The sequence below is a fragment of the Ahaetulla prasina genome, chromosome 1, assembly GCF_028640845.1.
Source record: "Ahaetulla prasina isolate Xishuangbanna chromosome 1, ASM2864084v1, whole genome shotgun sequence".
NCBI lineage: Eukaryota > Metazoa > Chordata > Lepidosauria > Squamata > Colubridae > Ahaetulla > Ahaetulla prasina.
The window spans coordinates 77,548,374-77,574,696 of record NC_080539.1 but is presented as its reverse complement, the minus strand read 5'-3'; the positions used below and the strand labels follow the sequence as shown (position 1 = coordinate 77,574,696).

General features: G+C 39.9%; 1 protein-coding gene across 3 annotated transcripts; it reads left to right on the top strand.

The window, feature by feature from the left end:
• Positions 1-954: 954 nt before the first annotated feature.
• On the top strand, positions 955-20,526 carry SLC30A6 (solute carrier family 30 member 6). Of its 3 annotated transcripts, none has more exons than XM_058164874.1 (14): positions 955-1,024; positions 1,516-1,602; positions 2,916-3,000; positions 9,050-9,092; positions 10,456-10,521; positions 11,826-11,906; positions 12,374-12,409; positions 14,010-14,104; positions 15,719-15,767; positions 17,851-17,970; positions 18,060-18,162; positions 18,764-18,811; positions 19,462-19,530; positions 19,732-20,526. In XM_058164874.1, the coding sequence occupies exons 1-14, from the start codon at positions 1,022-1,024 to the stop codon at positions 20,227-20,229; spliced, it is 1,383 nt and encodes a 460-aa protein (XP_058020857.1). In that variant the 5' UTR covers positions 955-1,021; the 3' UTR covers positions 20,230-20,526. The 3 variants fall into 3 exon arrangements, with proteins under 3 accessions (XP_058020857.1, XP_058020862.1, XP_058020859.1); XM_058164879.1 differs by lacking the exon at positions 955-1,024 and adding an exon at positions 1,054-1,119; XM_058164876.1 differs by lacking the exons at positions 955-1,024; positions 1,516-1,602 and adding an exon at positions 9,865-9,957 and having other exon boundaries at positions 2,915-3,000.
• Positions 20,527-26,323: the final 5,797 nt, after the last annotated feature.

Below are 26,323 nucleotides of genomic sequence, written 5' to 3'. Positions count from 1 at the left end.
ACCGGACAAACGGTGGTCCGGTGTTTCTTGGAAAACTCCGGAAGGCATGCTTGTTTCATTGATCAATCGTTCTCACTGTCGGGAAATTCCTTAATTCCAGGTTACACGCTTGCTGTTATTCCAGCACGCGAGATTAAGATACGGTCAACGGGTTTGTGACTTGCACACAAAACAGTCATTTTCACCTTGTATTTTATGACTAGCTTTAATTGCAGCTTCTTAAATGCTGCAGCCAGATCCGTGAGAGACTGCACCCTGCACCTCCATTGGTGTCCCCTCCAATTAGGCTGAATTACAGTTCCTTAGAATTCCCAGGGAGCTACCAACTGGAAATTATAGTCCAACACTTACGGAGCACTCTAGGTTGTGCGAGGAATTCTGAAAGAGTACTTAGATCAGGGGTCTCCAACCTTGGCAACTTTAAGACTTGTGGACTTCAACTCCCAGAGATCCTCAGCCAGCGAAGCAAAGCAAAGCAAAGCTGGCTGAGGAATTCTGGGAGTTGAAGTCCACAAGTCTTAAAGTTGCCAAGGTTGGAGACCCCTGGATCAGGGGGAGGCGAACTATGGCCCTTTTTATGACTTGTGGACTTCAACTCCCAACCATAAAAGGGGCCACAGTTCCCCACCTCTGACTTAGATGCCAATTGTACCCACCGCTCTAATATTTCCAATTGCAGGTCCACCGTTGCTACAAGGCATTCTTACCACTGTTATCGGGCAGTATCCCGAAATAACGGGTTTGCCCCCGTCGAGAAATGATCCCACGTAAACTTCATCGGTAGCTACCGCGGTTATCGCGCACGCCTTTCCGAGACAACGGAACACCGGCACAGGCGAACCGCCTTCTCTGCCTCGATTGGGTCCGAGCCGGGAGCCGAGGGCGGGACGACTTACGTCACTTCCTGTTTAGTTCCGGGGTCGGCCAATTACACGTCAGCTAATTCAATTCCTACTCCTTTCTTTGGTGACAGGAGGCGCCCGCCTTTTCCGGCCCCGTTGGGAGCCGCTCGTTCCGCAATATGGTGAGTTCCCATCTTGGGAGGCGGTTGGGGAGTCGGGGCGGTGGTTGGGGGCCTCGAAGGCTGCGTGGCGAGTCGGTGTCAAGCGTGGTGCAACGGTGAGAGGATTCTAGGAGTGGGACGTTGACCGGCTTCCCAGTTCTGAAGGAGGCGACTTCCCTGCAGCAGGGAAAGGTGGCTGTCAAGGCTGGAGAATAGCTTTCCAAAGGGAAGAATCCAAGCCTTTCTGCGGAGAAAGCTCCGAGTGTGTGTAGAAGGCAGTTCGTTCGTTAGTTATCTCTGCTGCCCTGGGAGCCCTGTTTCATGTTAAAGGGGAAAATGTAGCTGGATTGCAGCCCGCTGTATCCGATGTGTGGGGTTTCCCTGAGAGGAGGTGTGGTGCAGTGGCTGGAGGAATGGCTTGGCTCATCGAACTAGATAGCCTGGGAGTGTTTTTAATTAGGAAAATTAAAAGTAGAAAATTTAGTAAACAACTATTGCTATCTTGTTTGTAGGGAACAATATATTTGTTTCGCAAATCACAGCGGTCTCTTCTAGGCAAGTTAACACAGGAATTTAGAACAGTATCTGCTGATCGAAGGGTAAGTGTTTTCATTTACTGGCAAGAAAATAATTTAATACATAGATGCTTATTTTTTAAAAAGTCTTAAACATGTATACAGAATCAGTGACTCTGATTTGTTCCTCAGTCACTTTTAACCTATTTCATATTCCAGTTGCTCTCCTATACTTTTTTATATTTGTTACTTTAAACTTTTTTTTATTCTTGTAAATTGCATGATAACTGTAACTTCTATGTTATGAGATACATCTAACATACTGTTTTATTGAGCAATATTGTAGGATAGAGAGATTGAAATATGCTTAATATTTATAAGCAAGCCTTTGACATGGAAGTGGTTTTTGGTTGGTGGAAGCATGTTGAGATTTTATTCTTATTATTTTCTGGAATTTTTTAATAGGATTTAATTGAGTTTTCATTGCATTACATAATATATTATTGTTATTTATTTTAGCTCTGTTGAATGTTATGTGCCAATGAGAAGTAGAATATCAGTCTGACAAATAAACAAATGGGGAAAATGTTCCAGTCAGTATTTTCTTCATTAGCTGTGAATATCTGAGATTTAGCTTTTTCTATTTGTTATATCTACTAATTTATCTAAATCTGTGTCTTTTTTACTTTTCCTTGTTAATAGTGCAGCTGCCAACATGTATTTGTTTTATTTTTATTCAGTTTGATTAACAAATAGTATTCTGGGCCAAGGAACTCTGTGTAATGCTGAAGAGAAAAAGCTGTTGTACTTAGTCGTACAGGTAGTCCTTGACTCATTCGTTTAATGACTGTTTGAAGCTGTAACAGAACTAAGAAAAGTGACTAACCCTAACCCTAACCAGTCCTTGCATTTACAACCATCTCAGCATCCACACAGTCATAAAATCAATATTTGGGTACTTGGCAACTGGCATGTATTTACCATAGTTGCAGTGTCGTAAGGTCACCTGATTTCCAATTATGACCTTCCTAGCAGACCTCCAACAATCCAAGTCAATGGGGAAAGCTCGATTCACTAAACTGTAGTGATTCAGTTAACAGTGGCAAAAAAGGGTTGTAAAATCGGGCACAACTCGCTTAACAATCACCTTGCTTAGCAAGAAAAATTCTGGTTCCAATAGTCATAAACGGAGGACTACCTGTTGGTCAATAAATCACTATTTGAAAAATTATAAATACATTGATCCTAGACTATGCTCTGGCATTCTTTCTTCAGCAAAGAGATTAAAGCCATGGGAAACCTGAGCTGAATGTTCAATATTTTATCTGTAGATTATTGGGTTTTTTCCCCAATAAAACCCACTTTATTAAACTTGTTTCAACTGTTGTCATTTACAGTCATGGAAGATCTTACTGTTTGGTGCAATAAATATATTATGTACTGCATTCCTGCTTATGTGGTGTAGTTCTACAAACAGCATAGGTATGTTATCCTTCTTTTAATGAGTTGATTGTAGATATACAAAAGTGGTTTAATATTGACACAAAATTGTATTTGTGAGCATCATTGATTGCTAGCATTTAAAAAACTTTTTTCTGTTCCTAAAGTCATTCTTGTTATTTCTCCCTTGACGATTGCTTTATTCAAACTGTGCAAGGATATTAAGATGAATCAAAATTAATTCTACTAAATGTAAAATTTTGCTTACATTTATTGATGCCCACAATTCTATTAGTTGGATGCACATGCTTTATGATAACTTTGTGCTAAAATGTCTTAAGAATTGAAAAAAATATTGCAAGTACAGATAGTCCTTGCATTATGACTGCAATTTGGAACTGGAATTTCCGTCTCTAAATGACGTGTTTGTAAAACACAATGTGATTTATGCCTGCATTGCTTAGTGACGGCAATCCCTGCAGTCTCCGTTGCCATTGTTAAGTCAGGATCATGGATCATTAATCATTAAATGAGCACCTTGTCACAAAATCCTGCTGGCTTCTAACAACCAGTCAATGTAAAAGTTGGCAGGAAATTGCAATTCCCAGATGGCTTGTAAACAGGCTGGCAAGCAGGAAGTGGCTGCTGATGGGTGGGGAAAGATGCATGAATGGCCAGAGAAGCAAGGTGCAAATGCAGTGAAGCTTGGAGGGTGCAGGAGGATGTGCAGGTGGCCCACAAACTGTGTTCTCGTAATTGTAGTAAGCTGCAGCCATCATTGGTTGCCAAATGACCAGATTGTGATGACATAACAATGGGGGTACTGGAATGGTTAGAACTTTAAGAACCAGTCATAAGCTCCACTTGTTCAGCACAGTTTTCAGCACATAATTTTGAAAGGGCCGTGGTAGCTCAGGCTGTAAGAAGCCTGTTATTAGAACACAGCAGCCTGCAATTACTGCAGGTTCAAGCCCGGCCCAAGGTTGACTCAGCCTCCCATCCTTTATAAGGTAGGTAAAATGAGGACCCAGATTGTTGGGGGGGCAATAAGTTGACTTTGTAAATATACAAATAGAATGAGACTATTGCCTTATACACTGTAAGCCGCCCTCAGTCTTCGGAGAAGGGCGGGATATAAATGTAAATAAATTTTTTTTAAAAAAAAACAGTCACTGAATGAGTGATCATTAACCAAGGGATACCTATATATTAGACTGTCTATGTCATTCTTAAATTATGCAGCACAGATGATCTTTAGTGTTCCTTGTTATTGCTTTTTGTCTGAAGACTCAGGCCATATTGACTGATTTGCAGTTTAAAACTTTTATTTTCACTTTCTGTATGAAAAACCCCACATAATGACTCCCATCACATACCCAGATATACCCATCCAACTCAATGTCTTGTTTGTTTTGGTGGGGATGGGGATAAAACATTGAAGGAGGCTACAGATAGGAATAGCAGTGTGTAATGTCTTTGATTAATGTTGTATGTGTTCGTGACTGAAGATGGGTCTACATTTTTATTTGCATAGTACATGGATAATTTTAAAATGTTCATACCCAATTTTCTTGAGACCACAGTTTTATGTCTTCAGAGGGAGAAGTTCTATACTAATGATCTTGAGTGTGTCTGGAGGTACCAAGACTCACTCTTCCTCTCACTGTAAAGTAATCTTTATTTATTATATTTAGAAACTGTCCATCTCCCTCATAGAGGAACTCTGGGCAGTATACAAACAAAAGAAGTGGCATGCCAAAAATAGGAGGCTTAGGGGATTTTTAACTAAGTGTTTTAAGGGAAGTTTTAAGGGGAGTTTTAAGGGGAGTTTTAAGCCAGTCCTTGCAAATACTCGTGGCGATATTTCATCAGGTTTGGAGGTGAAGGAGGAGGTGCATTATTCTATTCCAGAGGAATGTTCCATCAGCACGGTAAGTGGGAGGGGCAGATATGGCGAAAGTGAGGGACCATATCATGTTCAGGTACGCGCACCCACTGTTTAAGAGCGATTGCGCGCTCCGGCCCCTCAGACTTTTCCCGTTCCCCGAGCGGCCAGTATCCCCAGGGCTTGGATCTTCGGCTGATGTTGTGCAATGCATGGTCCGTGGTTAACAAAGCCCCCCTAATCTGTGATCTTATACAGGGGGGCTCCGCGGACCTTACGGGCATTACGGAAACCTGGTTGGGCACAGAGGGGGGGTGCCCCTTGTTGAAATGTGCCCACCGGGTTTCCGAGCATTCCACCAGCCGAGGGCCCAAGGTAGGGGTGGGGGGGTGGCGGTTGTTATTAAGGAAAGTCTAGAACCGAGGGAGACCACTGTTCCTCAGATTGCCGGTTGTGAATCCCTCTTTGTAAAGTGGGGCCATAGGGGTCAGATGGGCTTGTTAGTCACGTACCTGGCTCCTTGCTGCGTGACAACAGCCCTGCCCGAGCTGTTGGAGGTGCTTGCCAGGGTGGCAGTTGAGACCCCCAGACTTATGGTCATGGGGGACTTTAATTTGCCATCGACTGGCATGTCATCGACAACAGCTCGGGAGTTCATGGCCTCCATGACGGCCTTGGACCTGACGCAAGTAGTTGATAGCCCTACTCACATTGGGGGAGGTACGCTGGATTTGATTTTCATCTCTGGACAGTGGTTGAATGATCTGGATTTGTGAGACCTAGCTAATGAGCCTTTGTCATGGTCAGATCATTCTCCTTCGTATGGACTTTCGGACTGCCACTCAACACCGCAGGGAGACGGGACCAATACATTGGTTCCGTCCCAGGCGCCTGATGGACCCGGAGGGGTTCCTGACGGAGCTTGGGCCGTTCCCTGAGAATCTGGCCCATGGCACGGCTGGAGAACTAGTCGCGGCTTGGGAACCGGCGCGGCTGGGGCTCTAGACCGTGTCGTGCCTTTGCGGACTCTGACCCGGCGTAGGTCTCAATCAGCTCCTTGGTTCTCCGAGGAGCTGAGGGAGATGAAACGCCGGAGAAGACGCCTAGAGAGTTCCTGGAGATCCAGCCCTTCAGAGGCTGACCGGACACTAGTTAGGTCCTATAGTAGGACCTACCTAGTGGCATTGAGGGACGCGAGACATTTCTACGTCTCCTCCCTCATTGCATCGGCAGATAACTGCCCGGCCGCCCTGTTTCGGGTGACCCGCTCTCTCCTTCAACAGGAGGTACGGGATGACCCATTACAGGGACGTGCCGAGGAGTTTAGTGGTTATCTATACGATAAAATCGTTCAGCTGCGGGATGGTCTGGATCAAAATTGGGTAGATCCAGGTGAGAGGTCAGAGAATCATCTTGTTGAGATTGTTTGGGATGAATTTGATCCTGTGGCTCCTGAGGACATGGACAGGTTGTTGGGGAGGTTGAATGCCACCACATGTTTACTGGACCCGTGCCCCTCCTGGTTGGTGCTGGCCACGCAAGAAGTGACACGAGGCTGGCTCCTGGGGATTACCAACGCTTCTTTGTTGGAAGGAGTTGTTCCTGCCACCTTGAAAGAGGCAGTGTTGAGACCCCTCCTCAAGAAGCCTTCCCTGGACCCAGCTGTTTTAGGAAATTATCGTCCGGTCTCCAACCTTCGCTTTGTGGCGAAGGTTGTAGAGAGTGGGGTGGCACATCAATTACCCCAATACCTGGATGAAACCGTCTATCTAGACCCGTTCCAGTCCGGCTTTCGGCCCGGATACAGTACGGAGACGGCTTTGGTCGCGTTGGTGGATGATCTCTGGAGGACCAGGGATAGGGGTTATTCCTCTGCCCTGGTCCTATTAGATCTCTCAGCGGCTTTTGATATCATCAACCATGGTATCCTGCTGCACCGGCTGGGGAGTTTGGGAGTGGGAGGCACCGTTTATCGGTGGTTCTCCTCCTATCTCTCTGACCGGTCACAGACGGTGTTGACAGGGGGGCAGAGATCGACCCCGAGGCGCCTCACTTGTGGGGTGCCACAGGGGTCGATTCTCTCGCCTCTCCTGTTCAACATCTATATGAAGCCGCTGGGTGAGATCATCAGTGGTTTTGGGGTGAGGTACCAACTGTACGCTGATGATACGCAGCTGTACTTTTCCACCCCCAGGCCACCCCAATGAAGCCGTTGAAGTCCTGTCCCGGTGTTTGGAAACCGTACGGGTCTGGATGGGGAGAAACAGGCTCAAGCTTAATCCCTCCAAGACGGAGTGGCTGTGGATGCTGGCACCCCGGTACAGTCAGCTGCAGCCGCGGCTGACTGTTGGGGGCGAGTCATTGGCCCCGATGGAAAGGGTGCGCAACTTGGGCGTCCTCCTGGATGGCCGGTTGTCTTTTGAAGATCACCTGACGACCGTCTCCAGGAGAGCTTTTCATCAGGTTCGCCTGATTCGCCAGTTGCGCCCCTTCCTGGACCGGGATGCCCTATGCACGGTCACTCATGCTCTTGTTACCTCTCGCTTGGACTACTGCAATGCTCTCTACATGGGGCTCCCCTTGAAGAGCACCCGGAGGCTCCAGTTGGTTCAGAATGCAGCTGCGCGGGTGATAGAGGGAGCCGCTCGCGGCTCCCATGTGACACCAATCCTGTGCAGGCTGCACTGGCTACCTGTGGTCTTTCGGGTGCACTTCAAGGTGCTGGTTACCACCTTTAAAGCACTCCATGGCTTAGGGCCGGGTTATCTGCGGGACCGCCTACTGATTGCCTCTCACCGACCCGTGCGCTCTCACAGAGAGGGACTCCTCAGGGTGCCGTCCGCCAAGCAGTGTCGGCTGGCGGCGCCCAGAGGAAGGGCCTTCTCTGTGGGGGCCCCTACCCTCTGGAATGAACTTCCCACAGGACTTCGCCAACTTCCTGACCTTCGAACCTTTCGCCGCGAGTTGAAAACATATTTGTTTATTCGTGCAGGACTGGCATAGGATTTTAGATTTTATATAGTTTTAATTTTAATGGGTTTTATTGTTTTAAATTTATCTTAATCTGGGCCAAATTGAATAAGTTTTTTAAACAGTATTTTATCTTGTATTTATATTGTTGTTATGTTTTTATCTGGCTGTAAACCACCCTGAGTCCTTCGGGAGAAGGGCGGAATAAAAATATATATATTTTTTTTTACGCGGGAGAAAACCCGAATAACCAAAGACCTACATACAAACACCCGCGAAAACCTCAGAAAACAAATATATATATATATATATATATATATATATATATATATATATATATATATATATATATATATATATATATATATATATATAAATATTAATTAATTAATTAATTAATTAAAAACATAGAACGTTAAAAAACCTGAAAACTGAATATAAAAACTTAAAATAGTTAAAAACCTACTGAAAATATTGAACATTACTCTAAGGAAATGTGACAGTTGGTAGACAAATGTTTTCTTACTCCTGCTCTAGGCATTGATCTAAGGGGTGGAAATGTAAGAGAGATGCTCTTCTGCTCTCAAGAATCTATTTTGTAACAGTCTGCTTCTTCCCTTAATTTTCTTGCTGCCTGCTTTGTGTTACTAAGGTTTCCCACAATAGTGGCCTTGGGTTGTCTTAAGAACTTCTTTACAGTTATGACTCTGCCAAACAATGTAACTTGCATAATCACTTTGACACCTCTGTCTTATGCAAGGAACAATCTACCCTTCACCAAGAACCCATGAATCTCCAAAGAGCAACAATCTGCTACTCATATATTTCATTTCTTTACCTTAACTCCAACAGTCTTCATTCTGCACTCCTCCATCTCACAGCACATACAAAACTTCTGAAACCCTAGCAGTAAATCCACCAACTTCTCTGTTGAATATCCACTATTATGCTATTCGCAATAATTCACACCTGCAAACTCCCAAACAAAATTCACAAAAAACCTCCAAACCTTGACAGATGCCACCATACAAGAAAAAGTCCCAGAGGCCTAAACAACTTCCTTGACAAGCTTTGTGATTTATTTAATAGATGCATATTTATTCCATAGGAAATTGCATAAAGCCCAACAATTGTTTATTAATAGCAACAGTACATTTATTTACTTACAGGTAGGTTAACTAAATTATTTTCATCATTTGTTTATGTGACAGTAAAATGGCCATCTTCTTTCCACAGCGTTAACTGCATATACCTATCTAACAATCTTTGATCTTTTCAGGTATGTTTCCTTTTTAAATTCCTCAGTTAATTTTGTAACATTTGTAAAAAAAAAATCCTTTTATCCAAATCCATGGGTTATGGTAAAAATCTTTTAATATTCCTTAATAAATCTTGTTTCTCTTAGTTAGGTAAGATGCAGTCCCATTTTAATCTATTTAATATTAAATCCAATGGAATTAAGTGGATTGGATGGCCAGATATGTGATATAGGATTGCAACCTAAGTGACTTTTCATTGCATAGGAGATAAGTCTATAAAAACAGATCCCACTTTTATCTGTTGTCACATACAGCACAGAAATAGACATTTTTTCAAAGGTCTGCAATCAAAGGAGATTTAAGCATGCTTAAATCCCATTATGACAGCAGTACATTTTGTCTTTAATCCCTACTTTTGTTTTCTATGCAGCTTGATGGTATTTGCTATTTAAATATATTTAAATAAATATTTAAATATATTTAAATAAATATTTAAATATATTTAAATAAATATTTAAATAAATATTTAAATATATTTAAATAAATATTTGCTATTTGCTTTTTAAATAAATGACAAGCCTTTAAATATCCCTGTCAGTCCCTTAACATAGGCCAGGTCAGGAAACAACTGGATATCTACTGGTTCTAGAAACCACTGGAACACTATTATATTACTGTAAAGTATAACAGAATCTTGTATGCCTAATAGGTTTCTCTTTGGTCTGTCATATACCAAAGAGAATCAAAGCGGGGTGATCTTGAATTTCATTTTCACCCCCTCCTCTTTATCAGGACTGAGTTGGTGTTTACATAAACACTCCTGCTTTTCAAGATTAACTCCATACTCCCCTACATTAACTGAGATTGCAGTACTCTTATAAAAAAGTAAGTCTGTCAACACAATGGAATTTAATTCTGACTAAACATATATAGGTATTACCACTGCATTAATTGATTTAAGGAGACAGTTAAACAGAAAATCTGTCACAACTGGAAAGAAAGCACCCAAATTGCGGACTTTAGAAACAAGAGACAATTTTTTGTCAGGGCATCATTTGAACTTAATGTACCATGTCCATTGTTTCTGAAATAGTCTAGACAGTTTTCATTGATCTGCATTATTTATATCAATCCACTTCATTTACATAATGACATAATTATATATTTTAATGAAAATTACATGAATTTGGATTAAATAAAGATTCATATTTCATATACCGACCTCCCAGGCTGTTAAACTAAGGATTTATTTTATTATTGGCAATTCATCAATATGTTAAATGACAATTAAATTTTGAAATGCTGGATTTATTTTTTATAATTTTTAATAGCTACATTCTCTTATTTCTGTTATTTCTCATTTTTGCTTCCTTTTTTATTTAGCTTAATAACATGTTTAATAAGTTATTGGGTGATGATGAAGAAGCCTAGTTCCTCATATTCATTTGGGTAAGTTGGATAATTAATATTCTGTGTCTTTTGAAAATATTATTTTACTATGAAATAAACATGTTATTAATTTATTAGATCAATTTTGTTTATAAAGAGATTTTATAAATGCAAGAAAATTGTAATGCACACGTTAAAAGAGCATTATATGTAATGTTTAATATTGTACTGATTTGTGCCCAAGAAATTAAAGGGTGCTAATTTGAAATATGGATATTAAATTCATTTAATCAAATACGATATTACCATCCCAGAAATCACCAGTCTGTGGTTGATACAACAGGTCAGGCTCTATGCAGTTTTTTGTAGATGCTGGGGCCCTTATATAGTTTTACTCTCTTTATGGAAGTAAATCTTTCTTGTCACATAAAGGGAAAAGTGCATTTTTAAATTTGCAAGAATGGAAATTTCCTTTTACATCTCTCACTAGATGTGTTTAATATAATCTGTATTTTTGAAATCTCTGATGTCTTGGAGTTCAAAATTCTGTAGCTAAATGAAGCTGTAATATGCAAGGTTTTGTTTTAATTAGGGATAGTAAAACTGGTATCTATAGGCTATCTCCTTCTTTTAGAGCCATTTTCTTTTATCAGTTGTATAAGATTTTATAATTTGCTCTTGTCATACAAATGTATTATTTAAGCTACTTATATGAAGTAATTTTACATTATAAAATATAGCAAGGATAAAAACAACAATATAAATACCAAATTGCAACAAACAAAAGAAGTACATCCATACTGTTGCTGAGATAACTTTAGGACATCTTTGTGAAGTCCCCAAGAGAGGAGCCAAACCTAAGTTAACACTTCGCCTCTTATTCAGCCTTTGCAAATTCAGTATGAACAGATAGCAGAGAATACATAGCTTTTCATCAACCTCAGTAACATAAAATAATCCTACCTGCCACAAAGCTAAAATTAAGCTATCCAAACTTTAGGGCGCCCAACCTGGTTTTGTTTTGTTTTTTAAATTGCATGAAAAATCAGAACTGTTTATGAGTGATGCTCCCTAACAATCACATCCTTATTGCTAGGCGTGAATTAAAACATAGAATTTAATAGAATAGAATAATTCCAAAATACATGGAAATTATTCAGCTGCCCAATTTATCTGGCTTTCCCTTAACATGCCACTAACATTTAAAATGTTTTAATAAAAAGAAAATAATAGCAAAAGTAAATAGCACATCTTAATTTTCTAGCATACCTTCCTGTACCCATCTCAATTAATGCATTATACTTTCTGATTAATAGTCTTATTATTTGCACTGATTTTTAAATGCTTAATTTCCCAAACTGCAGATTTGAGAGATTTGAAGTCCTAGCAGTATTTGCTTCTACGGTGCTTGCACAACTTGGAGCACTTTTTATACTTAAAGAAAGGTAGGAATGTTTGTTTTTTTTTGTTTACATTTATACCCCGCCCTTCTCCGAAGACTCAGGGCGGCTTACAGTGTATAAGGCAATAGTCTCATTCTATTTGTATATTTTTTACAAAGTCAACTTATTGCCCCCCCAACAATCTGGGTCCTCATTTTACCTACCTTATAAAGGATGGAAGGCTGAGTCAACCTTGGGCCGGGCTCGAACCTGCAGTAATTGCAGGCTACTGTGTTCTTAATAACAGGCTTTTACCAGCGTGAGCTAAACCGGCCCTTCCTTGTGCTTATTATTTAATCATTGTCAAAAGTAAATAGTCTTTCCAGTGCTTAATTTAAGTACTGCTTAAATTTAAGCTGCTAAATAGTAGCTACAAAGGATAGTATGATATTTTCACAGTAAACCTCAAAGTCTTGCTGGTGCATTGAAGGACTACATATATGACTAACAGATTTATTGTGTCTTTTCAGTGCTGAACGATTTGTTGAACAACCAGAGATTCATACGTAAGCATTTTAAATTAAATAATACTAAATATTACAAGTATATAAAGTTGGCATTATTAATAGGGCCATTAGTACATTACTTTATCTGTTAAAGCAGAAAACTTAAAATGAAATGCTGTCTTGACTTTTAGGTCAATGAAAAAATCCACTTGAATTTGTTGATGTGGGACACTTGTTTGATACAAATGGATTTTATATAGCGATAACTTTAAATCATACATGCAATCAATTGGGCAGAAGTCTTTTTAAGGGCTTTGTCTGATATATATTAAATAGTAAAAGCTTAAATTTAATGCACATGTAGCCCTTGTCTGTAATTTCATCATAGTTTTGGGTTCCATGGCTACTAAAAGAAATGTATTTTTTTTGTTTTAGATTTTAGATTTGTCTGAAAGTTTTGAGGGTTTGGATGGGAGACAACTTGCTAAATTTGAATCCTAGCAAGACAGAGTTACTGTTTGTCCATTGAAGTGCTCTGGAATCTCCAGTATATCTCTTGTTGAGGAGTCATTTCCCTTGAAGGGCTGGCTCACAAATTGAGCTCTTACTTAAGCAGCAAGTAGAAATCACAAATGATGGAACTTTTGACCAGCTTCAGCTAGCATGCCATTTGAAGCTCTAGCTGGGGCAAGAAAATCTTGCTATAGTGATTCATCCCCTTGTCCCCATTTATTTATATACTGCAACACAATCGATGTGGGGTTGCCTTTAAAGACAATTTGGAAGCTTCAACTGGCCAAAATTGAAGTGGCCTGTGTACTATTTTACATTTGCCAATGGGACTATATTACATCTGTGCTATAGACCTTGCATTTCCTTCCTATCAGGTTTTTGTTGCAATTTAAAGTATTGATGTTAACCTAGAAAGGCCTCTGTGACCTGGCACTAAGTTACATTCTTGTTCACCCACTAGAATGGGGTTTGCTTGTTTAGTCTTAAGAATTCCACCAGTAAGTGCTTCCCCATTTTGTGCTGGGGCAGAAGGTTAAGATGCTGCTTTTCCAGGAAAGTGTCACCCACTCTAGAATGGCCTTCCATTGTTATGTAGGCTGATTCCAACTTTGGCTGCCATCAAGAAGCACTTAAAAAATGATCTCTTCTGAAGGGCTATTGAAACTTGAGGTCTAGTTTTTGGGTTCTATAGTTTTTGTAAGTTTTAGGGTTTTTATGATTGTAACTGGGCTCATAGATGTTTTTTGTTTAATTAATTAATTAATGTATATGTCGCCCATCTCATTCAACGACTCTAGGTGACTTACAGCATAACAAAAAGATAACACAAAACAATTAAAAATTAAAATAGATTAAAGACTAAAAAACCAACAAAACAGGTGACATGGTGTTGGGCATCTCTCTATTAAAAGCTCATGCATTCCCATAAAACCTTTGAAAGTCTTGTACAGCAGCACAGAAACATAATAAATCTCTCAGCTAGTAAGTTGTCTATTTACATAAAAGTTGTATATAATTAAATGGAATCAGGTAAACTTTAAAAAATCGCCACTGTAGTTAAATGGAGCCTAATGGTAATGAAGAATAAATAATATACCTGTTCTTTGTACCTGACGATATGCTCTATTGATCAAGGTATTTTTTTTAGGGGTCGATTGCTGGTTGGCACCTTTGTGGCACTCACTTTCAACTTGTTTACAATGCTTTCTGTTAAGAACAAACCATTTGCTTACGTGTCTGAAGGTACATAATAACATTTTTGAAAAGAAAATATATATTTTAATTTAATAAAAGCTAAAAATGATATTATATTAATTAATAGTCAAATGTTTATTGTTGTCACCAAACACACAACTTCCATCCATTAAATCTTTGATAATACTCAGAAGGACTAAGAAGAAACTAGATCTATAGCAGAGGCATCTTCATTTTCAATACCTTAGAAAATGTGAAAAAGGGTATTTGGAACAATTTCTGCGTTTACGGTCCCAAACTGCATTGCAGGTACTAACTCCCTGGTTGGGGATCTTTGCAGGCTGCGTTTTCCCTTTTAATGATTTTGATTTTGGAAACTGTCTTATCTAATTGAACTAAATTCATGTAAAAAACATGGTTATGTTTATGCTGAACTACGCAAATGACTTTGGATTTCTACATCTACATATTTGAAATGTTAAAGAGTTGCAAGATATGGACAGGCCTGCAAGCCCTGTACCCAATTTTAAGAGAGAGAAAATGCAACAAGAGGAAGTAAAGGTACTCCTTGACCTATGACCACAATTTCAGTTGTTAAGCATCAAAGTTGCTAAGTGAGTCGCAGCCAACTTTATCACCCTTTCTGCCATGGTTGTTATGCGAATCACTGCAGTTGTTAAGTGAACCCAGCTTCCCCCATGGATTTGCTTCTCAGAAGCCAGCTGGGAAGGTGGCATGTAGCGATCACATGACGCTGGGATGCTGCAACCATTGTAAATATATGTTGGTTGCCAAATGCCTGAATTTTGATCATGTGACCATTGGGGATGCTGCAACGATCCTAAGTGCAAGGATTGGTCATAAGTCACTTTTCAGTGCTGTTATAACTTTAAACAGCTGCTAAAGAAATGGTTTTAGGTTGAGGACTACCTCTAATTTTGGCTTGTTTCCCCAAATCAATTTAATCTTCTTTCAGTCCTTAGTGCACTTTATGCAAATTCTTTACAAGAAAAAAAAATTATGCAGAACTCTTAGGGAGCCTCATGGGCCCTTTCATGTCCCATCCCAAATTCTTTCTGACCTAAGGATGCCCTATGAAAATTCTTCAGGTCTTGTATTTCATTGTAATGTAACTAATGTGTGATTTGGGTGGCAGCTTAGTCTTGCAATAATATCTGCAAATAATCTTGACTTCAAGTTCTAATAATCTTATTCAGTTGTTCTTGTGATTCTTCTAGTATTTTGAATATGCTGGAATTATAATATAGTGATTTATGTCTTTGTTTTTAATGTAGCTTGACCATAATTATAAATTTGTGCTTTTAATTAGTAGAATAATATATTGTTTATTTTAATTTAAATTTACCTTTAGGCTTATTTTAAAGGTAAAACTTCCTTTAAATATATGCTGAAGTAAAACAATAATCAAAAAAGGAAATCCCTTTACCCAGCACTCCAGGAATACATTTATTTTTTTAAAAAAGTCAATGAATACTTAGAGGGATGTTGGCTTTTTTTTTTTATGGTGAGGAAATAATGTATTTAGTGAAGTAAAATTTTCAGATAGACACAGTTGAACTTGATACAGATTTGAGAAGAATTATATTAGACTTATGATATTTTGAATGCTCTCTTAATAAACAATTGCACTTCTCTCTGCAGCTGCAAGTACAAGTTGGCTTCAGGAACATGTTGCAGACCTCACTAGGAGGTAAGTTAGAAAGAAAGACATTCTAAAACAGTGTGTGTTATCTTCTTTGGACTGATGGGTGTATTTTGAATTTTGAGATTGTGGTGGGGTTGCTCTCCATGGGCAGGACAGACTTTTTTATTAACAAAATGGTCCCATTGTTAAAGCACCCATCAGGTAGATAAATGATGAAGTAGTTCCTTGTCATAATTCAAAAATGATAATCTTGAAACTTTAGGACGCTTGGCAACTTTAAAATGTGTGGACATCAACTCCCAGAATTCCTCACTGAGCATCTTGCCAAGTTTGAAAAACATTGCTGTAGGACTTTATGTAGCTTCAAACTTCTTTTTTCTGCCTCTTACAGTGTAAAGCACAGATAAAAAACAACTGCTTTTCCACAGGCCAAGAAAAAAAAAATCAAAATTCTGATTCAGTCTATGTATACAACATGGCTCACTCCAGATTGTTCCAGTATTGGAGTGTTGGTTCCCCATGCTTCCAAATTCAAGGTGTGGTACTTAGGATATCCATACCTCTTTTATTTCCTAGATATTTTCTCCCACTACCAGCTTACCTTACCATAGTCTTTCTTGGTTTTAAAGAAAATCTGGCTTGAAGCTACTTACTTTTTTATTTTATTTTCTAAGAATATAGGTGCTCTCAAGCCATTGCAATGTGAATGTTGCTAGAGGGTGGTACTTACTTTGAAGCATGTCAGCTGGTCCAAAAAAAAACCATATTTGTAAAAATGAATTCCTAAGTAGAGATGGTATTTAGAAGGTAAAGCATCTCTATCTGCATTTGCACTTAGTATTTGTTTAGAAACCTAATGTGCTTGCATAGACTAATTCTAGGGATTAATTTGGTCTTTGAAAGAGAAAATTCCTAGTATGGTTTTTAAGCAATAATAAATTTAAAACACTCAGAAAAAAAGCAAACATGTTTTTTTAAAAATAGTTCTTTCTTATGCTAAATTCCTGTAGTTCTCTGAAAATAGCTGGAAATTTCTGTTTCTTAGCAACTTTGTGCTGTGACATAGACATAGATAATGAAATAAGTAGCTCAAGTTCTTGGGTGTGGGCCACTGTGCAATTCTTTTGATTTGTTGCCATTGCCTAATATATATTGTTTGGGAGTTATACTGTGGAAATTTGGTCTATTGAAATGGCATCTTCCTGTCTTTTTTGTTCATAATCAGTTTCTCACAGAAGGGTGTTGGTTTCTATTTTAAAACTATAATTATTAACTATAAAGAAGGTTGACAAATTGTTATAATCAAAGTCACAGCGCAAGAATATGAAAATAATTGAGTTTGCTAAAAGAATATTAGATTAAATTTTGTTCATTTGTTGGAAGATGGCATATTTTTTCCCACCCATTTATGAGTTAATATGAAAGTCTTAAATGGTAATCAAATAGTATCGAATTTCCTTATAGTCATAGTCCTGGTATTCCATCTAATAATATAACATTGGGTACACAAACTGCCTTAATAAATGTTTCTTGAAAAAGACCGTATCCTTACAATCCAACATACTCATAAAAATTGTTAAAGTATGCAGACAAGACATGTAAAGTACCTAAAATGTATACCTAACCTAAAACATTCTTAATGTTCAGATAGGATTATATGAGTGAAGATTGTCTTTTAGATAACCTGACATAAATTGGGCACAGATTTAATGATTAATACAAATCTTAATTGCAGTTGGTAAGACATTAATAATAAGAGACCAATAGATCAGACTGTTTAATATTTGAATATTATATTCAGAGTACTTAAAGAAAATCCTGAATAAGACAATGGAAAAAAAACACTTGGTGGCCAGGAAAAATGTATTGACATACACCTGTAGTGATGAGGAATTGAATCTGATTATATGGATTCAAACTTTTTTTTTAAACTTAGCTCTAGATTGTCTTTTCTTCTAATAGCATTCTAAAATTTCAGATGAAGATTTCTATTATTTGTTTTGTTTTTGGTATCATAGTTATCCCATTGGTATATTTCAGATAGAAAGAGCTACAGCCATATGGATAATAAGAGGGTGATGCCTCTTAGCTTTCTTCACTAATTGATATTATTTATTATTACTTTTAGCTTGTGCGGTATCATTCCTGGACTGAGTAGCATCTTTCTTCCACGTATGAATCCATTCATCTTAATTGATCTTGCTGGGGCTTTAGCTCTTTGTATTACATACATGTTAATTGAAATTAAGTAAGTACTGTTGGATGGGAATGATAATATTTAATAGGCATTTGATACGGAAAAGAGGAATGTCTATAATGTTATTTTTTTTCTTTTAGTAATTATTTTGCAGTTGATACAGCTTCTGCAGTAGCTATTGCTTTGATGACATTTGGTACCATGTATCCCATGAGTGTCTACAGTGGAAAGGTATTGCTTCAGGTGAGCAAGGAATTAAGACCTTTGTACTAGCAGTTAGAAAGTAGCCAAAAAAGCAGCATTGCTTACTGAGGTCAGCAAAACCACCACAACCACAGATCTGGCATCAAAGAACTTGCTTTATAAACCCTTTCTTGATAATTTGTTATTTAAAAATAGAGATTAAGAGCAACTTTATCCTTTATTCCAGTGACCACTAAATCGCTTTCTTTGTACAACATAATTTCTAATTTTACATGTAGTGTTATTCATCAATACATTAGCATATCTTCAGGGCTTGGTAGATCATAGTAATATGGATAAAATTTTGTAGCTTTCAGTAGCTGTCAGTGTAGAATTGGTTAATTAAATTAACTGGAAAGTTAACTTGTAGATCCTTTGCAAGAAGGGAATGGTAGATTTTCCTAGTAAGAAGTTTATGTGAACTCACCCAAACTTTTAAAAAAATCATATTTGAATGTGTCTTTCTTTTCAGAAACATTCACATAATGTAGTCAGATGTATTCTTTGATACTGATTGCTCATAGTTTATCAGCATCCTAATTACTAATCATTTGTGTTGTGGCTGAATAAATTACATTATGAAATTGTAAACTTTTTTTAGACGACACCGCCTCATGTGATTGGACAGCTAGACAAACTTATACGAGAGGTAAGTTAATATTTAAAAAGCCCTTTATAGTTAGGGGCTGTATTCTCCCAGTTGAAGCATGTTTCTCAACTGTTTCTGGTCAGGCAGTTGGACATGCTTCAGGTCCTATCAGCCAAGGAGTGGGAACCAGGAAACATGCCTTCTCTGCATAGCCCCTGCCCTCGGGAATACTCTTCCTTCAGAGTTGAGGATAACCATGACCCTGTTGGCCTTTTGCAAGGCCATGAAGACTTGGTTGTGTGAGTGTGCTAAGAGCCCCAGATGCTGGCTATATTAACATCCATAGCAACATTTTTACTTGGTGCCATATATATTTATTTTGTACTGTTTAAATGGTTTTAATTGTTTTTAGGTTCTATAAAACAATGCAATGTTTTATTGCCAAGAGTCACTTGCTGAGATGGATAACTATAGAAATCAAATAAATAAATTGTGGGAACACCCTAATGACAAACGTGCCTTCTTATTTATAAAATATGCTAGATCAGTTTTATTAAACTATTACAAACAATGATAAAGGATAATGAAATGTCTGCTGGAAAAAAAGCAAGCTCAGAGAGCACAAAGGACCCCTTATTGCAAACTGTCATATTGTATTATTACTATTGTTGTTGTTGTTGTTATCAATAACTTTCTATGTCTTGAACCAGGTTTCTACTTTGGATGGTGTTCTAGAAGTTCGAAATGAGCACTTCTGGACATTGGGGTTTGGTTCACTGGTATGTATTTATCCACTTTAATGACTTTTTTCTCTAAAAAGCAAGTATGAAGAATGAAGAAATACGTTCTAATAGTTTCTCATCTAGTGACTGCAGGATGTATTAAATCATTTCAGAAGTATGTTTCTTATTGTGCATTTGTCCCCGTCTATCTGTTTTTTATGTCACAGACTGATGAACTTTTATTAATTTGTCTTCTAGGCTGGATCAGTTCATGTGAGAATTCGAAGAGATGCCAATGAACAGATGGTACTTGCACATGTGACAAATCGGTTAAATGCATTAGTATCTATTTTGACTGTTCAGATTTTCAAAGATGACTGGATTAGGCCTACTTTGGCCACTGGACCTATTGGGAACAATATGCTGAACCTTTCAGATCATTACATTATTCCAATGCCATCTCTAAAAGCAGCAGAAAATTCTGACCATGTTACATCCACTCCAACTAAACCAAGCAGTCCACCTCCAGAATTTGCTTTTAACACACCAGGTAAAAATATGAACCCTATCATTCTCATGAACACTCAGACAAGGCCCTATGGATTGAACTTCAACCATGGAACTGTACCTTACAGTAGTGTCTTCTCTCAAGGCTTTGGATTGCCAGGAACGGGAGTAACCCAGGGATTCAGGACTGGCTTCATTAATGTTCCGCAGAGATATGGAACTGGCACTCGAGGTCAATTAAGACCCTAACAAACTCTTTCTATATTTATTGTTTTAAATTACTTCAATTATTTTATTGCTCATTTTTCTACAAGACTGTTTGATTTCCTGGTAACTAGTATCAGAGGTTTTCACAATCATGAAAACGTGCACTCATGGATTGACTTTTTTTGATGCAGTTATCCATTTCTGTCTGTAAAGCCATAGCTTTATAAAAAGTTATTGAATATATTGCTGGTAAATAATTTCAACACTGTATATGAAAGGAACTCCAGAAAATAATGGTTTTGCAAAGTGTCTTTTAACAAAATTATTTTTTAAAATCTTTCTTTGATGTAATCATACAATCATTTTTAAAAGTTATACTTTCTGAACAATGCAAAAATGATTATTTGGTAAGTCCAGCAAGCACTCCTGAAATTCAGGTTGATATTAAAATGCTTACGGATAATCTTGCTTGTGGAGTGCAGAGGAAAACTCATGAAATATGATAGTGTGGGAAGAAAATGAAGGTCATCCAGCTACCTGTAACTGATTATTAAGAAGGAACATTGGACTTACCTGAAGGTTCCTTCTGCATGTGCTGCGTGAGAGTCCAAGCAGTGGGTTTAATCTCATCTGATTGGCCAGAGACTGAGTTAAATTTGCATAAACACTCCTCCATCCTCTCTTGGAGCTCCAGTTCCTTAACAAGATCTGGATCTAGATAGGATGATACCTGTAACTAAGCCTCCAGACCCTGGACCTGTTGAAAGTAAATAAGGGAGGGTTTGGACTCTCACGCAGCACACCCAGAAGGAACCTTCAGGTAAGTCCAATGTTCCTTCTCTGGTGCGCTGCTTAGAGAGTCCAAGCAGTGGGATATACCCAAGCTAAGTATCCCTAGGGCGGGAAATTGAAGAGTCCAGGGTCCCTTCGGGTTGAAGAACCTGCTGTAACACTCTCCGCCCAAAAGCTGCCTCAGCTGAAGCAAACTTGTCAATCTTATAATTCCGTATGAAAGGAGAGGGCGAAGTCCAGGTGGCTGCCCTACAAATTTGAAGTATCGAAGCCTGAGTGGCCCAAGCTGCAGAAGTCGCTGCACTTCTTGTTGAATGAGCTGTGATGCCAGATGGTCTGGGCTGAACCTTCTGTTCATAGGCCAAAGATATGCAGGCTCTGATCCATCGACTGATTGTGGAAGAAGACACTTTCGTGCTCAAGGAACTAGGCTTGAAAGATACGAACAATGATTCAGATCGTCGAAAGGTCAATATATCTGTACAAAGCCCTACGAATGTCTAGGGTATGCCAGAGACGTTCTCTAGAATGTGTTGGACGTGGACAAAAATCCGGAAGAATAATCTCCTGGGCTGTATGGAACCATGAATTGATTTTAGGGATCCAGACGGAGAACCACCCTGTCAGGATAAAAAATGCAGAGTTCCTTGCAGACAGATAGTGCAGCTATTTCTGAGTCCTTTCGAGCAGACGTGATAGCTACAAGAAAGGCTACTTTGAAAGACATCAGTTTAAGGCTAGTAGTGTCCATAGGTTCGAATGGGGAAGTTGTGAGAGCATGTAATACAAATGACAAATCCCAGGAAGGGTATCTCTGTACTGGAGGAAGTCGTATATTGGATGCTCCTTTTAGGAAGTTACGTACCATTGAATGGTGAGCAAGAGAATCACCTCCATTCCCAGGTATAACCGTTGCCAGGGCAGCAACTTGTCTTCGGAGAGTATTAACCGCTAAACCAGAGATAACCCATCCTGCAGAAATTGTAGAATGTGTGGTATGGTGGCTGATATCGGATCGATGTATTGTCAGAAACCCCAACGACAAAATGCAGCCCATGTTGCATCTTAGATACGTAACATCGATGGACGACGAGATGTCAAAATGGTATTAATTACATCTGCAGAAAAATGTTCCTGCTGCAAGATCTCCCTTTCAAATGCATAAGGCTAATTGGAGCCATCGCGGATCTGGATGTACTATGGCTCCCTGGCACAGTGACATCTTGTTGTTTGGAATCCTCCATGGTGGGGAAACAGATAGATTCACTAGATCTGCGAACCAAGATCTCCGAGGCCAGTGAGGCGCCACTAGAAGGACTTCTGCCCCTGTTTCTAGAACCTTTCTGATGACTCTGGGTAATAGCAGTGTCGGTGGAAAGATATAGAACCTGTGGCCAGTTGCATCTGAGGGCATCGGTGCCTTCGGCTCCTGGTGTCTGGAACCTGGTGTCTGGAACCTAGAACTGTGGAAGATGCACATTGATTGGTGTTGCAAAAAGATCCATTATCGGGAGATTAAATCTGTCCAGAATTTGTTGAAAAATCTGTGGATGGAGCTGCCATTCTGCATGATTGATAGTTTTCCGGCTCAACCAGTCTTCCTGGGTGTTGGCCACCCTGGAAATGTGGCTCGCCTACAGCGAGAGATGTTTCTCTGCCCACAGTCCCAGGACCTGTGCCTCCTCCATCAGTGCCTTTGAACGTGTCCCTCCTTGGCGGTTGACGTGTGCCTTTGTTGTAACATTGTCCGTCAACAACAGTACATGATGACCTTTCAGCTGTGGTTCAATACGACATAACACCAGGTGACCAGCTCTCAATTCTAGCCACTTGATGTCATTGAGAAGATTGGTTGATGACCAACGACCCTGGATATCCACCATTCCAGGGACTTGCGAACCGTTGGATTCATCCTGATCCGCTTGGTGGAGCTGCTGAGGCGTCTCCTTTGGCTGGGTAAAAGAAGCCACTGAAGGGGCCGGGAGTGAAGTCTCACCCAAGGAACAATGGCAGTGCAAGATATGATCTTCCCCAATAGTTGAGATAGGAGCAACAAGGGAACATGTGGTCGAGATCTTGACTTCTTGACAGTCGTGCGAATACTGGACTGACGCTCCTTGGAAAGGAAAACAAAACAGATCTGAGTGTCGATCCGTGTTCCCAGATGGACAAGTGATGTGGAAGGAATCAGATGACTTTTGTCCCAATTCACAGTGAATCCGTGATCTTGAAGGGATTGAATCGTAAGTCGAAGGTCCAGAAGGGCCTGATGATGGGAAGACAACATGGTCAAAATGTTGAGATAGCACAAGATGCGAATGGGTATTGCCCTCAGATGCGCTGACACCACATCTAGAAGTTTTGTGAATGTCCTTGGGGTGGAGGACAGCCCGAAAGGCATTGCACAGTATTGAAAATTATTTCCAGAATAACAAAACCGAAAGTATCTCTGGTGTGATGGTCTGATGGGCACGTGGAGATATGCCTCTCAGAGATCTATCGAAGTTAATAGATCCTCATGTCTTATGCAGCTCAGAATTGTGTGCAGGGAATGCATTTTGAAGTGCTTGTATTTGACATGCAGGTTGAGCTTCTTTAAATCAAATATTGCCCTGCTGCCTCCCGACTTCTTTTGCACCAGAAAAAGAATTGAATAGAAGCCGAACCCCTGATGTTGAAGAGGAACCGTTTGATTGCCTGAATGGACAGTAGGTGCTCTATTTTGGCTTCCATTAGAGATCTTTTGGTGGCATCTTTGCGTACTGAGCATTGTATGAACATTCTTGGAGGTAAGACCGAGAGACACGATCTGTAAGGCCCAGGCGTCTGTGGTTGTTTTCTGCCAGGCGGAGGCAAACCTGAGTAGGCGTCTGCCAATGGCCTTTTCTTTGGAACAGTCACTTGTTTCGGCGGTAAGGATGGTGTCCAGTACCTCGAAAGGGACGTCTGGTTTGTGATTGACGAAATTGATCTCTGAAGGACTCCCTGTCTAGAGATCTATCTGCGGACTGAGGAAAAGATCTTTGGTAGCCTGGATTTTGGAAACCAAATGTAGGCACTCGAAAGGACTGCCTACAAGAAGGAAAGTAGGACCGTCTATCCGTCCGTTGATACACTTGTGAAAGCACCTTCTTTTTGTCCTTTCGTTCTATCAGGATAGGATCCAAAGCCTCTCCAAAGAGAGATCCTCCTTTGAATGATGCAGCAGCCATTTGGACTTCATGTCCGCCTGCCAGTGTCTTAGCCATAGAAGACGTCTGGAGGTGATATTCGACACCAGGGCTCAAGAAGCAAATTTAGCAGATGATAAGATAGCATCTGCAGAATATTCGGCTGCCGCTATCAATTTGTTTATATCTTGATTCATACATATGTCCTCTGGTGGTACACGGGATTGCATCTGCTTAAGCCAGATGAATGATGTTTTGGCAAAAAAGGACGCTGCCATGGCCGACCGTATAGCCCATGCAGCAGCATGATGCATTTTGCGGGTAGCAAGCTCAGTCCTGCGATCCTCAGCTTTCAGACCGTCAATGGAATCCGAAGGAAGGATATTGGATGAAGCCAAACTCGCCATAGGAGCATCCACAGTCAGTAACTTCAGTAGATCTTCCAATTCCTGTTCCACCGTATATATCCTTTTGTCCATGCAACTAGGATTGGAAATGGATCCTGGTTGGTTCCACTGGTGTTGGATTACATCAATGAAAAGGCGAGGCGATGGAATGACCTCCTGTTCTGTGACAGGTTCTGTGAACAGAAGAGCTGTAGGATCTGGGGGATCCAAAGATTCCTGTTGTTGTGTAATGAGGGCCCCCATGTTGGCCGTAGTTTTGGCTTTATACAATAATGAAGGAAATAAGTCATGTCGAAGTGGACCTGCAGAAGAAGGCTTGTCATGCATGGCTCTCTCATTGTCTGAGAGATTAAATTTAGACATCTCATCCTCATAAATATAGGACATTCCTGAATCTTGAGAAATGGACGGACAATAAGACTGCAGCCTGGCCTCACCACCTGCATGACCCAATTCTGTAATGTGTTGTGACTGAGGTTCCCTCTGTTAGGTGGATTAAAAATGCCTCATTGAATGAGGGCAGCATCGATGCTCTTAGAAATAGTCTGGGTTATCATGTCACACATTTCTTGTGACAGATAGGTGCTCATGCCTTCCTCCGGACGGAGCTCTGCCGCAGTAGGCGTAAATGTGGCAGAGACATGGGAGGATCTGTGGGATTGCAAGGGACCCGCAACAGATAGTTGCGATTCAGAAGGAGGAACTGGGTATAACTCCTGTATGTCCCGTGTGTCAGGTGGTGCGTTAGGTGACCAACCAGCTTGATCAGTGTGAGTGGTTCGGTCCTTGTTTAAGGATTTTTTGCTAAATTTCAAACTTTCACTTTGCTGTGCCCTTTTTTGAGAAATAATAAATTGGTTTTCCAAAGCACGTTGACGTCTTTCAGCATCCTTTTGTGATGCAGCTGACATAGAAACTGATCCAGAGGTATATTTGGCTCTGGAACGAGACTTCCCTGATACCTTACTGGTAGAAGAATCATGTGAGGGGGATCGACTGTGGTCAGCCATAGTTAAATAAAATTGATAAAAGAGTCAAATGATAGAATCCAATATGTTATGACCGACACCATGGTCAATAATCACATATAGCGCAATCGCTGATTAAGTGTATAAATAAAGGTATGGCGCGCAGCAGACACCACAGCTGCACAAGTGCCTGTTACAGCGAGTTTGGGAATTAGGGATCCGACCCCATGGGCCTTTACCCAGATGTCAAGATGTGCAGAACCTATAGAAAGTGTCTTAAAGCGCTTGTTACACCTGACAAATTTAAATAAATGCCAAACTGACACCACAGTTCGTTGAGCATCCAGAACCACAGGCTGAATAAATTCCTGAAGAAATCAATATTAAGGCTGAACCGATCACCCCAGTTCCTATAAAGTCACAAAGAGCAATTGCAGAACTTTAATAGAAAGCCAGAAGCTTAGAGCCAGCACTACAGGCCTGTTATCTCCAATAGAATATTAAACCTTGCTAATTAGCTGAAGCAATAAGAGATGCTGCCATGTGCCAAACTGTCAATAGGGAATTCTGTGCTGCACTGGAGTCGCGCGCCCAATTCAAACCTCAATATAAACTGCCAAACGGCAGGAGGGACTTTCCCTTAAATAAATGGCTGGCCAACACGCTGAAAAGCAGAACCGATACCACGGTCCCTTTTGCGCTTAAAAATACAAGGCAGACAGCACGGAACTGACACCACAGCTCCCACCTTGGCTAATTGGCCACAATAAAACTTGAAAATTTAAAGGAAAAGCGCGGA

What these genes read in the sequence shown, in the direction of transcription:
- SLC30A6 (XM_058164874.1), top strand. An exon ending in GAACAACCAGAGATTCATAC is followed by an intron (nt 12,410 to 14,009) that starts GTAAGCATTTTA and finishes TATTTTTTTTAG; the next exon opens with GGGTCGATTGCTGGTTGGCA. An exon ending in TACATGTTAATTGAAATTAA is followed by an intron (nt 17,971 to 18,059) that starts GTAAGTACTGTT and finishes TTTTTCTTTTAG; the next exon opens with TAATTATTTTGCAGTTGATA.